General features: G+C 35.4%; 1 protein-coding gene across 26 annotated transcripts in view; it reads left to right on the top strand.

The window, feature by feature from the left end:
* TBC1D32 (TBC1 domain family member 32) overlaps positions 1–14,965 on the top strand; it is a 159,162-nt gene that overhangs the window by 39,756 nt on the left and 104,441 nt on the right. For 23 of the 26 annotated variants that reach the window (XR_010599620.1, XM_065588428.1, XM_065588429.1 and 20 more), the window contains 6 exons: positions 1,867–2,005; positions 2,755–2,842; positions 7,143–7,261; positions 7,725–7,775; positions 8,174–8,290; positions 11,614–11,702. Coding sequence is in view for 25 of the 26 variants with exons in the window: in XM_065588428.1 (XP_065444500.1) it covers positions 1,867–2,005; positions 2,755–2,842; positions 7,143–7,261; positions 7,725–7,775; positions 8,174–8,290; positions 11,614–11,702 (603 nt within the window). In the remaining variant the exon portion in view is untranslated. The remainder of the gene's footprint in view (positions 1–1,866; positions 2,006–2,754; positions 2,843–7,142; positions 7,262–7,724; positions 7,776–8,173; positions 8,291–11,613; positions 11,703–14,965) is intronic. The other 3 variants (XM_024114033.3, XM_065588444.1, XM_065588445.1) reach the window with 1 other exon arrangement.

The following is a 14,965-nucleotide window of genomic DNA, read 5'->3' as shown; positions in this document are numbered from 1 at the left end:
GTAAAATACACAAGTCCACTGCAGCCCAGATTTGTTGACCTTCAGGACAGTTATTAGGCCCATCTGTTTTCTTAGGCTTTTGCTAAGAGCAGGTTAGTAGCTACAAGAAGGTACATATCTTGAGCTGAGGTTTCTCATTTTAGACCTTCCTAGCACAGGGGTCATTGAGTTATGAAGTTCTTCCAAGCTCTGTGTAGTTATACTAAGTTCTATATAGATTTGGCTCATAATTTGCTGTCTATGTGGCTCATAATATGCTGTCTATCAAAATTTGTCTGGGAAAATATGAATTAAAAGATGTAAAACAAAATAGCTGACAGTTTTTCTCTCATGGCTTTGATTGTGTTATTAGTTAAAAATCCTGTTTTGTAGAATACCATCAATGCCTTCAAAACATCATATAGGGAGATTACCAGAATACTGACTGAAAGCCTGTCACACAGTGAGAGAAAAGACATCTCTCCTTTGATGTTAATGCAAACTTCATTTCCCCAGTAGTTGTTTATATGTTAAGTTTTACGTGGTAAGAAATACATGAACTCTATATTGCATGTGAATGTGGGGTATAAAAATATGTAATTAAACATTGTTGATAGACTTATGTGTGTCTTTCTTTTCCTTTTAATTGCTGTGGTATAGTTTCTAAAAGCTTCCATATGTAATTTGTATAGGAATTACAATATTTGTTGTTGGTTTATTTTTTTCCCTTTTGTGAAGTGACTGTAGTGACTTTAAATCAGTGTTGAGTAAGGGAACCCTATATGAAGTGCTCTGCTGGAGATGCCTATCAATAGTTAATTTCAGTGAATTATAAACTACAATCCCTTCCTAACTGCTGAATTTGACATTTTTTTATGGAATAAGAGGCTTTTGCTTCCCACTAAACAAGAAATAACTTCAAGATTTTAGGTACAGTGGCTAAAGTCTAGGATGGTGTTTGACCATTGTTGGAAGTGGGGTTTCTGCTTATATCTGTCACTGCTGCTGGTGGGAATCAAACATCCACCAAGGGAGCTCAGACCCAGAAATGAGAATCCAGTAAGGCAATGTGTTCAGGGAATCCGGATTACAAGGTGAATCCCATGGTGAGAGATCTCTCTAGTGAGAGATCGTTTCAATGCTGGGCTTCTCTTTCTTGGGTAGAGGACAGTTTGGGTGTGTTCACGCTTGCTTCTAATAGTCACCTTTTCCCCATCACCCTACCAATTCATATATATATATAAAATGTTTCTCACTGGACATGGAGTCACTAGTATCTGGACTCCAGTGGACACATTTTAATAGTTTGGAAAGAATGCACATATGCTTACCCAGATGTGGGTTATTGTATGTAACAGCACCTCATTTTCATAAACAGCGCCCCCATTTTCTAGCATTGTTTCATGTCTAGTATATAACACCTACAAAACAGTTTTAATAATATTTTGCAGTTATATAGTGCTTTTAACTGTAGCTCTCAATATGCTTTACAGTGGGGAGAAAGCAATCTTATTCCCACTTTACAGATGGGGAAATTGAGACACTGAGAGGTGACTTACCCAAAGTCACACAGTAAGTCAGCAGTAGATTTGAGAATTAGAGCCCAAGTCTTCTGGCTCTTGGTCATGTTATCTATCCACTAGATCATCCTATCTCACCATGTGAGATCTCTTCTGTGATCTCGAATTTCGATGCAGTATTTGTATACCGTGCAGCTGTTCTGTACATAGTTTAACCCCCAAGAAGTAGTTTAACTTGCTACCATACACATAGGTCCAGTGAAAGGTAGATTTTTTTTTAACCTGAAAAGTTTATATTTTCTCTTGCTTTTCACTACTTTTATTTTTAAATCTTTTTTTATTCATTTTATTTTTCTATCATTTTCAGTATGGTATGGGAAGAGACTTTACTAGATGATTTATTAAACTTTGCTGCTACTCCAAAAGGTCTTCTTCTGCTTCAGAATACAGGAGCCCTCAATGAATGTGTAACCTTTATGTTCAGCAGATTCTCAAAAAAACGCCAGGTAGGCATGTCAGAGTCTAGTATAATCACTTATTTAATTAAGGTAATTAGAAGGGAAAACCATAAACCATTGTTTAGCTGTTATCTTATTGGAAGAGTTGAGTTAAAATGTAATCTGACATTCTAAATGTATGGTGCATTGATTTTATTTTAGTTGTTATTCTGCAAAATGTCAATACTAATGTCATATTATCACTGTTACTTTTTAGCTCAAAATGTTAAGCAAAAGGATACTTTTTACACTACATTTAATTTTGGGACCTAATCCTTAGTCAGACCAGTGCTCAGTGATGTATGTACATTGAAATACATGTACAGTGGTTGCCAGTAAAACAGCAAGATCTAACATGCCAGACATCAAATTACATAGGGAATTATTCATTCAATTATGGAGGCAAAATATGTTATCACATGGATTTTTAAAAGGTTTTGTGCCCCCTAGTCTTAATCGGTGGGTGCAAAGGATTTGGAAGGTTATAGTCTTAAAAAGTTGTTATTCTATGTGCTGAAGTTGCACATGCTTTATATTATGCTATTTATACTTTGAAATAGCAAAGGGAGAGATTCCTTTACTGGCTAAACAAACATGCTTGTGTTGTAATCTGACCCTGATTGGTCTAGATACATTTGTTTACAGAAATTAAAGTTCTGCAGGGAACAAGTCAAAATACATAAGAGAACATTTGAGAATATGAATGTCTTGGTTGTATTCTCCAAACTTCTTTTATCTCTTACATTTATTATGAATAGGTGAGTGGATGTGAAAGGTTTAGTTATGGAGTGATGGTTACACAAATGGCAGCGACATCTCCAGGTGCAGTAGCTCTGCAGCGTTCAGGTAATTTTAAGGGTGAACTTTATCATAGGCACTAACACATTGTAATATCATGAATTAAAATAATAGAATTCTAAACAAAATAAAGTCAGATGTGATTAAGATAGATATGCAATACTAGTAATGACTAGTTTGGAGCCTGCTGATTTTTTGGTGGAAAATTATTCTTTTAAATGTTTTTTTCTTAAGTACAGAAATGCCTTATGCATTAAGTTTTTGCAGATGGAAGAATATGATCTTGTATATTCTGTGAAACAAAACTAAGATAGCATAGTAAAAGAATGTTCCTCTTTTTTTTTTCATTTGTTTTGATTTCAAAGAAATGTATCTATCCTTTCACCTAAATGCATGAATACATTAATGAATGTTACAAAATAAACTGGTAATAAATCACAAACCTTCCTCATTCATCAACTAATCATAATTAATAAATACCAGCTTCTTTAACTGATATACCATCTTCATGACTCACTCACTTCTCAAAAGCCTCGGAAGATGGATAGGTCTGAACATCAACAAACTCTAGCTATTTAGGACCACTGATTGATGAGGAAATGAGTTCCAGAATCAAGAATTCTTCACTAAAAATGCTGTGCCAGAAAGCTTCTCCAAGTTAAACCAGGGACTGGCACCACAGCTCAAATATCCTGCACCTAAATCATGTAGTGTTTCAAAGATTAAAACTGATAACTTAAATTGCAACCAGAGTAGATTATGGAACTGTCTGGCAACTGTTCTGTTTGTTCATCCAGAATCAGTTGGGGGAAGTAATTAAGATGGCAAAAAGTATGACAGGCAAACTCCACCAATGAATGAAGCTGAAATAATCTCTACCAGTTCTTCAGTTTGTCCCTAAACCACAAGCTTTATTTCAGTCTGTTCTTAATTCAGTTTCAGCCAGCTAGTCCTCATACTGAAGACACAACAGCTCCAATTTTCTCATTAATCTTTTAAAATGATCTGAACATATTTCAGTTCCTGCACAACAGAATGGAGCCCTATGGTATGTTACATAAGAGAAACCTTGTGGCTGATTTGGAAAAAAAAAAATCTGCTACTACTTTCTGGAGTCTCTCAGGAAATGAGAAACAGATTAACTTGAGTGACTCCTTCTGTCCTACTATGGTCCGCAGACAGGACACATCCTGTGGTTAATGATATTGAAGGCAGGTGAAATACCTGAAAGAATCAGCACAGATCTTCACCCCACTAGAAGGCATTTATACAAACATGATTGAGGTCATAAATATCAGCCTATCATTTACAGTAGACAGTACTCAGAAGATATATATTTCTTATTTATCTTTCCCTTAATTTTCATTTGAAGATATATATTGATAAGATTTCTTAACATATTTTACAATCAGCTAGCAATATACATTAGCAGGACTAGCCCTAGACCATATGACGTTGCAGGTGAGGAGCATCTTTGGCGTCCCCCCTCCATTTTTTAAACTTTTGAATACCTTATTTTTTATTGCAGTTGTAGCCTGTTTCACGACTTTGATGCACAATTTGCATGCATGATTTATCCCTGGCAGATAAGATGATAAATTTGCACACTGTAAATCTGTATTTATTCATGTCATATCTAAGAAAATAAAAAATAAATTGGTTTCCTCTAAGCTTATAGAAACTTTAATATTAAGAATAACTGAAATGTACTAACATAAAGAAATTGAACTGTGCACCAGCACTGGGTGGACCAGTATTAAATAGTGTTACGGTAGGTGACAACCTTAGAATGTTAACCCTAGTCCTTTAGTTCAAAAGGTCACTTTTCTCACCTTTGCCCTTGCGCACTGAAGCACAGTGTCAGAGAGTTCCAAAGATTGGCCAATGGCATTTTCAAGCAATAAAATAACAAGTGACGTCAATCTCTTGTCGACCTTTGCATCTTGTGTCGGATTCTGGCCACGGCTTTACTTAACTGCATCAGTTCCATCAGAGCATCATAAACCTCAGTCATTTGGTACCTCACTGTCAATATGGCTCTCCCAGTGAGTGTCACTTACTGACTTCCCAGTCAGATTTGTAACATTGTCCATGAGGATCTACTACCTGATAGTTAATGCTGAAAACAAGATGTATATCCTTTGCAGTACTCCGAAGAGATATTGAATTTAACGAAGATGATGCTGCATCTGACACAGTCAGGTTGCGGGAATGGCAGCCACAAGGCATGAAGAAAAAGCTCTTGGATTCAACATAAGGATCTTTGCCTGGATGCCACTGTTTCTTCCCTTCATGTTTACGCTGTTGTCGTAGCCTTGGCTGCGGCAGTCCTGAAGCTTTATTCTTGTTCAAAATGTTCATAAACAGTTCTGTTAGGCCTTTTCCAGTAGAGTCGTCCACAGACCAGAAACAGATAAAACCTTCCTTTTCTTGTATACAGCCATCCTTGTTAACAAATGTTAACTTACTGTAAATGACATCTTTTTACTCTGACTAATGTCGGGAATGCAGTTCATTATTACTGCGTAGTACTTTGCTTTGCCAAGCCGCATCAATATGTTATCAAGCACCTGCCTTACCATAAAGTCAATCAATCAGTTTTCAATTGTTTTGCTGCAGTAATGCTCCACATCTTCTTTACAAACTACTTGACATTGGTGTTCACGCATGACATCCTCATACTTCTCCAGGAGTTCTACCAAACTGAGAAAATTACCATTGTGTTCAATGAACAACTTATCTGACTTTGAGAAGTGTTGCTTCTGTCATTTACTGGAAACATCATACCCTCATTCGATATTCTGTGATCAATATCGGGAGATTTTAGAATTGCTGGTCATAAAGCAGGATCTGATGTATTGATTTATGATGTGCAGTTTTTCTCACTTCTGTTTCTGTCATCATGCAAGGCTGATTCTACTTTATCGTTCCTCTCCTTTTCATGTAAAACAGATTTTTCTCTATCATCACTCTCCTTTATGTTGCCAGGAAAACTGGATGATTCTCCATCACTTTCCTCACATTTCCATTCCTTATCTTCAAGTAAATCTGCTAATTCCTTACTAGTAGGACTTCCATAATTTACACTTCGCTTCTCAATTTCTTCTGCACTGGGATGATTGCTACTGCCTAAAGCTCAGTCTGTGGTGTTTTATTTCAGATATTTTCCTATAAAATTTGTCCATTGCTGCAAACTAGATTGCAATTGAGCTTTTAACTTCCTATAATGAGCTCCTGAAGGCTTCTTCAGGGGCATCTTTTATTTTCTATGGGGGGAAAATGGTCCGTATTAGGGAGAGCAAAAGTCTGTGTTCTGCAGTCTTAGAAAGTAATCAAACATTACATGGTAAGCATGGCAAAAGAAATAACAATATTTCTTTTACATTGTTGCATAGATAGGGGTTCGATAGATATGTCCTTTATTAATCACTACTTACACTCTTCAAGTCTTAAAACACAAGTACACTTTCACAATTGCACAATAAAACAAGGTTTGCAATGTCGCAACTGGGCTCTCACTTCATTCTTATATCTCATTGACTGATTGGCAATGCTCTGTCCATTATATACCTGCAAGGGCATGGCTGACAACATTCTAGGAGGGTCAAGGAAAATGTAGTTCTCAGAAAGTCTGGAAGGTTCCACGAGAGTCTACAAAGGTCCAAAACATTCTAGGTAGTTAGTGAAAAATTAATTCACAAGCTGAATACCTGAAATATTTTACTTCAAACCTTCTATTTTTCCTTTTGTTGCTAACGACAAAAACAGCACCCCAAGCACGATGCCCCCAAAGCCCGGCACCCCAGGCGGTTGCCTGGATAGCCTGCCCCTAAATCCGACTCTGTATATTACAGTAGACTGCGCACAGGCAGCTGTGCAAAACTACTCTCTCTTTAGGTAAATCTAGTTTACTTTATTATGCAAGTGCAAGTGAGTTGTTTCCAGACAAGTTGTCTTAAATCCTGTGTCTTTAGAATCAATGATATTGTATAATATATGGTTCCCAAATTGTGGTCTATAAGAGCTAGTTTGTGACAAAATACTGGGTCTTCTTTGTTTCCAGCTACTTAATCGCTTAAAATCAATCAAACAAACAAAAATGGAAAAATATATTACCTACAGTAACATTACTTTCCCTTGTAAAGAGTTGCTGTAGTTGTCCTAATGATGTTATTTGATCATCAGTGGGAAGGATGGTGGTGTACCTACCATATTATGGATAGAAAAGGAGAGTAGTCCCTGAGGCAATCTCTTTTTAAGATTTGTATCCACATTGTATAGAGTTTTGAGTTTTATTTTACTTGTTTTATTAAGCATTTTTGTGACTAAATCAAACATTAAATTTTAGGGTTTATAAAAGCACTTATAACTGAATTATGGGCTGTTCTGGAGTGTGGAAGAGATGATCTTAGAGTAACTCACCCCAGTTCTACTCCAGTAGATCCTATTGACCGAAGCTGTCAGAAGGTGAGAAATTATATTATTTTGTGCAATTTGTTACTACTGTGTATAAATACACAGGTGGTTTCATTAATATCCTAAATGAGACATTTCATCAGCATTGCTTCCAATTTAGCCACTTAAGGCAAAATTGGTGTAGTACAACAAGCAAAACAATGACTGAATGAAATAGGTTCCTGTGTTATATGGAGGGTCACAATTGCAAGGGTCACTTAAAGTCAATTTAAAACAATATCATAAAAAGAGTGATATAGAGGATCATCTTGACCAAATAAGTTCTTATAATAGCATAAATTGAGATTTATAAACAGTGTTGTAGAACAGCATATAAATGTATACCTAAATTGGCTAATATTTTAGATGGAATATGATTGGATTTTATATTTGATATTCAGTTAGTTTGATTTACATGAGGTTACATTCTTTCAAGTGGAAAGTTCTCTTTCTGATAACGTTTACTTTGTCTTAGAATGCGTTACAACTACCAGTTCAAGATGATCTAAACCACCAAATTTTACAAGTATGTGATGATATAAGTAGTATAGCATTCAAAAATCATTCAACATTTATTGTCAGAATTGTACTTCATTCAGACCCATAGAAGAATTCTCAACTTTCACTGGGCCATTCGCTTCTGCAATGTGACAGCCCATCAGTTCACACAGTTCTCACAAGGTGCATGGGCACTACCCTTATGCTAGCATACATGTATCTCTCATGAGTATATGAGTAATGTGCCACATCTGTTTTGTTGGGCAGCTCTGCCTGTTTAAACTTCACACTGCAGAGCAGGGTGAGGCTGAGACCTGGGCCTAACTTCTTTACATTGTTTTAATTAACTGCCAATTAAATGCTATCAAATGTTTGGTTATATAAATACAAAAGTTCACAGGAGCAACTTTTTTTTTTTTTTTTAAGTCTTTTCTAGCGCTGGTAAATTTGCTATCCTATCCTGCTATTTATGAACTGATAGGTGATCAGGAGATACCAAATAAACCAGAATATTCTCTCCGGGAAGTTCCTACTAATGTTATTGTAAGTAATTTTTTCTTTGATTTTTTTTCAAAACATTACAATGTAGTTAGACACTTTACCTGAGCAAGTATTATGTTAATAATTAAAGACATGCTCTATTTTCTGCTCAATGATATATTTTAAAGTATTTTTGCATTTTTTATTGTGTGCAGCATGAGGGCAGCATATGAACATAGTATATTGGGTAATATAAAATCTTTACAGAATTTGAAGGTCTTACTTTCCTTCCTCACTTGTATTATAAATCTGTTCCCAGGGATAATAATGATATATATGAACATTTCTAATTTTGTGTGTGCGCGCGCATGCGCATATGTATGGATTATTTGTATCATACATTATTATATGTGTGTGGGTGTATGTATGTATAGTCCCTCCTCCCTCCACTTTATATATATATTATATATATATAAAGTGGAGGGAGGAGGGACCATATATGTAGTCTTATACCACACCCATTGTAGTGACAAATATTTAACCTTTTAACAAAAAAAATAATTAAAAATGGGTTAGAGTTGCTGAAGTGCATAAACTACCAACACAATATAAAAAGTCAGGATTTACCTAGTAACTTCCTTACCCAGTCCTATGTATGTATGCTAATGATTGCTCATTCTCCATATTATTTTATCCACATTCCCTGCCCTCCTCTTCTACACATCATGTGTAAACTTCAACTCTAACCACACAAAGTGGTTACAATTGGATGTTTGTCAATTGCTCAAACTGTTGAATATTGTATTAAAATATTTGATTAGTTTTTATGGTGTAGATTTTTAGTTATGCATGAGAGTCTTGGATGACTGTTAGTACAGGGAATATTTTTAAAAGTGGAAATAGTTTGTAAAATTGTCTGTCATGTTTGGAAGTTACTATTTTGAAATCTTGTAACACTATTTATGTGATTAATGAGGCAGTATGGTACTATTTTCTGTTTTCAGTAGTTATTTGTGTTCAGAGTCCAAATTGCATGTTTTGTGAGGCATAGGAGGGGAGTAGTCATTTGTTGAGGGTAGTGTATGCAAGTGATATAATATGAAGAAAGTAAAATCATGTTTGAAGGTTCTATGGGTTGCGTGAGACTTAAGTAGTGATTTCATAGCTTTATGAATCTGGGTTGGTGAAATATACTCGAAAACACCTCTAACTGATTTTTTAATAAAGCTTTTTGTTTGAGGAATTTCTTAGGTTTGTAAAGAAGTGTTATTTCAGTGTTGATAGTTGCTCACATGGATAGTAGTAAAAGTTCTTATATATTCTCCAAATTATGCACTCTCCACCTTCAGAGCCCTGGTGTTTGCACAAGCCTCTCCAAAGCCCAGAATCTTCTCTTGGCCCCTGTACACCTGCACTTCTTCTCTGGGTTACTCTCCAGATCTCCATTGCCTCATAACCCCCATCCATGGCTCAGATGTCCCTGGGTCACTCTTTAGAACCCCGGTGTTTGCAGTGTTCCACCCCTCATTCTTGGCTCCTTGCTAAAACATACAATGGCAGAAGAGGCTGCAGTTGTCAGACAAACATCCCTCAGCATCTCTTTCTTTGTGCACACAAATAGCCAATTTGCATTAAGTCCTTTATAAATTATTTACATTACTGAGTTCATGGCCAACCAACTGACTGAAAAGGCAGCAGCAATCTTGGGGTTAAAGGAAATTATATTCAAAAGAATCTTTGTATACACAAATGATCCAATAAAATCGAATTTCGAGTGATTTAGAATAAATGTTAAATTGTTTAGTTGCATTGCAGTGTAAAGTAGCAGTTTCACTTACAGTGAAGTTGTTCTGTTGGGGAGGGAAATAATTTGGTGTCAGAGGATTCCACTATCTTTAAATAAGAATGCATTTTAAATAAAGGAGATTCTGCTTTGACCAATGTTATTTTACTGGTAATGGTAACTTTATTTTATAAAAAATGAAGTGCAAGTTGTTATGGATTTTATGAAATTAAGTTCATAATTTTTCTCTCTGATGTGGTCTTGAAGTGACTCATTGATCTAAAGAGTCAGACAATAATTCTCCCTGCTGTTTCCGAGGCCATGCTTCTCAAACAGAATTTAATAAATAAATAAAAATGGATTTCATTTGATGCAAACAAAGCCCCTAAGGTTTTTGTTGGTTTTAATTCTTTTGAGTTTACCACACCAATCTGAGTCCAAGAGAATGTCGTCAGTGGAATTTTTGTGTATTTTGTGCATTCTTTAAAATGAAATTATTACTTTGGAAGCAATATATGAGACAAACTAGAGAGAGGGATAATACAAGCTGAACTGTAGATAAAACAGTGAGCAATCTACTGGTCATTTACAGTTTTGTCAAGCACTGTAGGATAAAAATAAAATTGCCCATATAAAACACTCTTACTTCACATCATAAACAAACTGATGATTTGACAGGATTTGCAAAAAACAAAAACAAACAAAAATAACCCACAGAACTTTTCTATTGGGCAAGTTATTCCATAATTGTCCACTATCAGGTTTCTTGAACCTTTCTTTGAAGCATCTGGTACTCACCATAGTTAGAGATGGAATACTGGACTAGATGGACCATTGTCTAGTCCAGGGGTCGGCAACATTTGGCACGTGGCTCGCCAGGGTAAGCACCCTAGTGGGCCGGGCCAGTTTATTTACCTGCTGATGCGGCAGGTTCGGTTGATCGTGGCCCCCACTGACCGCAGTTCGCCGTCCCGGGCCAATGGAGGCGGCAGGAAGCTGCGGCCAGCACATCCCTCGCCCGCGCCGCTTCCCGCTGCCCCCATTGGCCCAGGATGGCAAACTGTGGCCAGTGGGGGGCTGTGATCGGCCGAACCTGACGCGTCAGCGGGTAAATAAACTGGCCCGGCCCGCTAAGGTGCTTACCCTGGCGAGCCGCATGCCAAACGTTGCCGACCCCTGGTCTAGTCTGAGTTGGTACTTGTATTTCTATGCACAGAATTATTTAATACCTGAAATTTTGATTAAATTAGCTTGAAATGGAAAGAACTACATATTTCAAAAACACTAAACATACATTTTACCATTTTACTCCAATATTAACATTCAATAGTAATTTAAAATGCTTAATATTTCAGTGCCTTGATATGTATTTAACTGAGTTATGTGTTTGTTTTTTTATCTATCTATCTATTGATAGATAGATATATGCCTTGATTCCGCACCATTGACTTTAATGGAAATAAGAACATTAAGCACGAATACTTAAAAAAAAATTGTAACATTTAGAAAAAATAATGCTGTATTTTTACACATAAATCAACCTTAAGTGTAAGAAATATAAGAAGATGCATGATAATTTTACAATAATGCCTTCTTTTTTCAGGATGTCATTGACAGACTTATAATTTTGAATTCAGAAGCTAAAATTCACTCTTTATTCAATTATGAACAATCACACATCTTTGGTCTGAGGTAAGATCCACTCTCTGTTCAAAATGAGAATACAGTATAGCAAGATTCTGTTGGTTTCCAATAAACCCATATTATTGCTTCTTATTGTGCATGAAAGTGAAATTCAGTTAGGTTTATTTTTTTATTTTTATTTTTTAACATGGAAAGGTTGAATGAAAAATGCATTATACAGAATTAGGAAACCAACAAAGCCAATCTTTATTTAATATTCCTGTACCCGATGCAATAAAAGCAGTTGCACAAGGTTATTTAGCATGGATGGTTTGAAAAGCAAATTTAGTACATCCATCATGACACGTGAAACAAACTTCCTGCTAAAATACTGAAATAAATTGAGGATTTTACATTACCACGTGCATCTTTATATATTTAATTTATCTACAATGAATGCATTTCAGAAGTTCATTCTGTTTTAATTATATTACCAATTCCAGCAATATTCCCAGTGCTTAAAATGGGAGGTACCACTAGAACCAGTAATATGTCTAGAACTTGAATGAACATTTTAAATGTGTCTACTGAATATGATGCTCATCAATATAGTGTCTGTGTGGTTTCCAAGTATTTAAAAATAGAAATAACAATCTATCATTTTCTTTCTTTCTTCTTTCCTAGCCTGAAGGATAAATAGTTTGCTTAGGGTATCTCTACTAAGATGTGATCCATACTGTGAAAAAAAGTTTGATAATGATTGGACAAAATAATGGTCCCAATGGTTTATAAAGTCCAAAGTTAGTTTTCTATAGCCTCACTTATACCAAAATATCAGAGTAAATTAATCTGTACTGTACTTGCAAATAATAGTGAACTATGTACTGTAGATTACATCAAATAATCCCGGTAACATTTTTCATCTGGCAGGACAGGTATGAGATGTACAGTGACTAAGTTTTGAGATATGAGAAGTACAGTCGTGTACTATGAAACTGGGAGTCAGAGATGGTTTCATAAAATAATATAGGACTATAGGAGTCTTAAGTTAGGTAGAGGTGATGAGTCCGCAGATACCATTTGAAAAACTAGTAGTTACTTAGACACAACTGTGAAATCCTAGCACCATTGAAGTCAACGGCAAAACTCCTTTTGATTTCACTAGAGCCAGGATTTCGCTTCCAGTTGGGCAGGCTGTTCTGAAAAGGAACTATGAGTTTTGTCTGTGTGTTTATATTGTGGTTTTCATTAAGGCCCTGTCTACACTGCAAAAGAATAATAATAAATGGGGTGCTCATTGAACCATAAAATCATGAACTCCAATGCATATTTTATACACAGAGATAAAACTTTCAGCTAATCTCTTTGAGTGGGTCCACAGCTGACTCCCTGATTCCTTTTAGATTGACAAAATTAAACAAGTACACATATTCCAACCTGATTGTGAATGCTTTAAAAAAATGTGTTTAACAAGCTTGTACCCGGTGTACCTGGGTACCACAACCATGACACTTGAAACCATTTTACAAACACCTATTTAAATAGATTAGAGCTTGAAGAACTTGAAGCATTGAAGGAAATTTTGCACTGGATTATGAAAAGGACAGAAAGCAAGTGAAAGCTTCTGAGAATAGGGACGTTGTTCTGTTTCTCAATTCATGTAAAGAGACAAACTGTCTCATTTTTAGACTTAGCAGAACACTTATTTTTTATAATTTTGACAGATATCAGTATTTAGTTTTAAGCATTTTTTCTATATTTATCGATTTTAAATTTTCACTGTTGTAAAAAATTATGGGTGTTAAGCATCTTTTTTGTTGTTAATTGCACTTTTCTCAGTTCCTGGAAATTATGGGTGGTCAGACAATGGGAGAGGGGGTCAGACACTAATTATTTAATAACAGTACACACTGATATTCAAAAAGTTATTTTTAGAACCATTAAACCAAAAAAATGTCAACATCACATGTCAAAATGTACAAAGTAAATAGCCTTAAATCAAACTCTAATTAATTCTGAAGCAGCAATTTTTCTTGCTTTGCCTATCTGTAAATTTCAGTTATTACTGATGGAAATATGTTTTCGTTGGTTTATGTGTATATAGTGAAATCAACATTTATCATCATTTACTGATAAACATTTAATTCTTCCAAGCCTATGCATTTTTATTTCTCCACCAGTAATGATGCTGAACTCCTTTGTAAAGTTCTTTGAGACCTACTGATGAAAAGCTCTATATAAACTAGATAGTATTATTATTGTTGTTGTTGCTACTATTATTTTAGGGGAAAATAAGTAATGTGCTCTTCATATTAAATAAGTAATGTGCTAGCCATATTAAATGGCTGCTACACTAGGAAATCAAAGAAAAGATTCTTTAACTACTGTACCATAATTTTCTGTGGGGCCACCTAAGCTCCTTTTATAACCTCAGTGATGCCTTGGATCTACCATTTCCCAGCCTCCCACGAACGTCCCCCCTTCTCCTGTCTTCCCTCAAAGGCCCCATTTATTGTCAACTTTCCTTCCGTTAGAAGAAGGGAAAATGCAACTCACTCTAGAGCCTTTCAACACTGCTCATTACATGTATTAGAATGCCAAAGTGAGGCATTAAGTCCTCTGATCTCTAACAAACTCTGAACCTCATATAAGGGTATGCAATGTCAGAAGTGGGAGTACAAGCCATGATCTCTATATTAAGCAACCTGTCACCTTTTTTTCAGATATATTTAGCCATAGTAGTAAGCTTGGCATTTAGTTTCCATTAAATAGGTTTCCAAGAAAAATTAGCAAAGTCTACGTCTACCTTCTTTGTGACATCTCAGGTGGCTTAAATATGCTTTTTTTAAGCTGTCAGTTTGATTAAAGAGAAAACTGTATATATTATTGTCAACAATATCTACAATATTTATGAAAAGCTTAATTTGGTGTTTTGACAAGTGTTTTACCACAATAAAACACTTCATAACAAATATCATTGATTTATTACATAGCTTTCTTCTGTATTTATGGGCTTAAGTGGATGGCTTAGGTGAGACCAAAAGCATCACAAATCAGAGACAGTGCACTATTTCTTACCCAAATATATATTTAAAGCAATATATTAATATTTTGGAAACTATATTTTCAAAACTGATTAAACTTGTCCCTTTACTGTACTGATGGTCACTGAAGTTTTAATACTTTTAAAAATCAGACCACAAAATGCATTCCTCATAAGGAAGTGTACAGGATAGTGGGCTAAAGCTGAGAAAAAATGAAAATATTCTTAGTATCCTCTAGTTTTATGTAACACGTTTCAGCTGAATACTGTCTATTTTTGAGTGTGTTTG

The sequence above is a fragment of the Chrysemys picta genome, chromosome 3, assembly GCF_011386835.1.
Source record: "Chrysemys picta bellii isolate R12L10 chromosome 3, ASM1138683v2, whole genome shotgun sequence".
Lineage (NCBI taxonomy): Eukaryota > Metazoa > Chordata > Testudines > Emydidae > Chrysemys > Chrysemys picta.
Note: the sequence above shows the minus strand (reverse complement) of the source record. Positions and strands in the feature narration are given on the sequence as shown.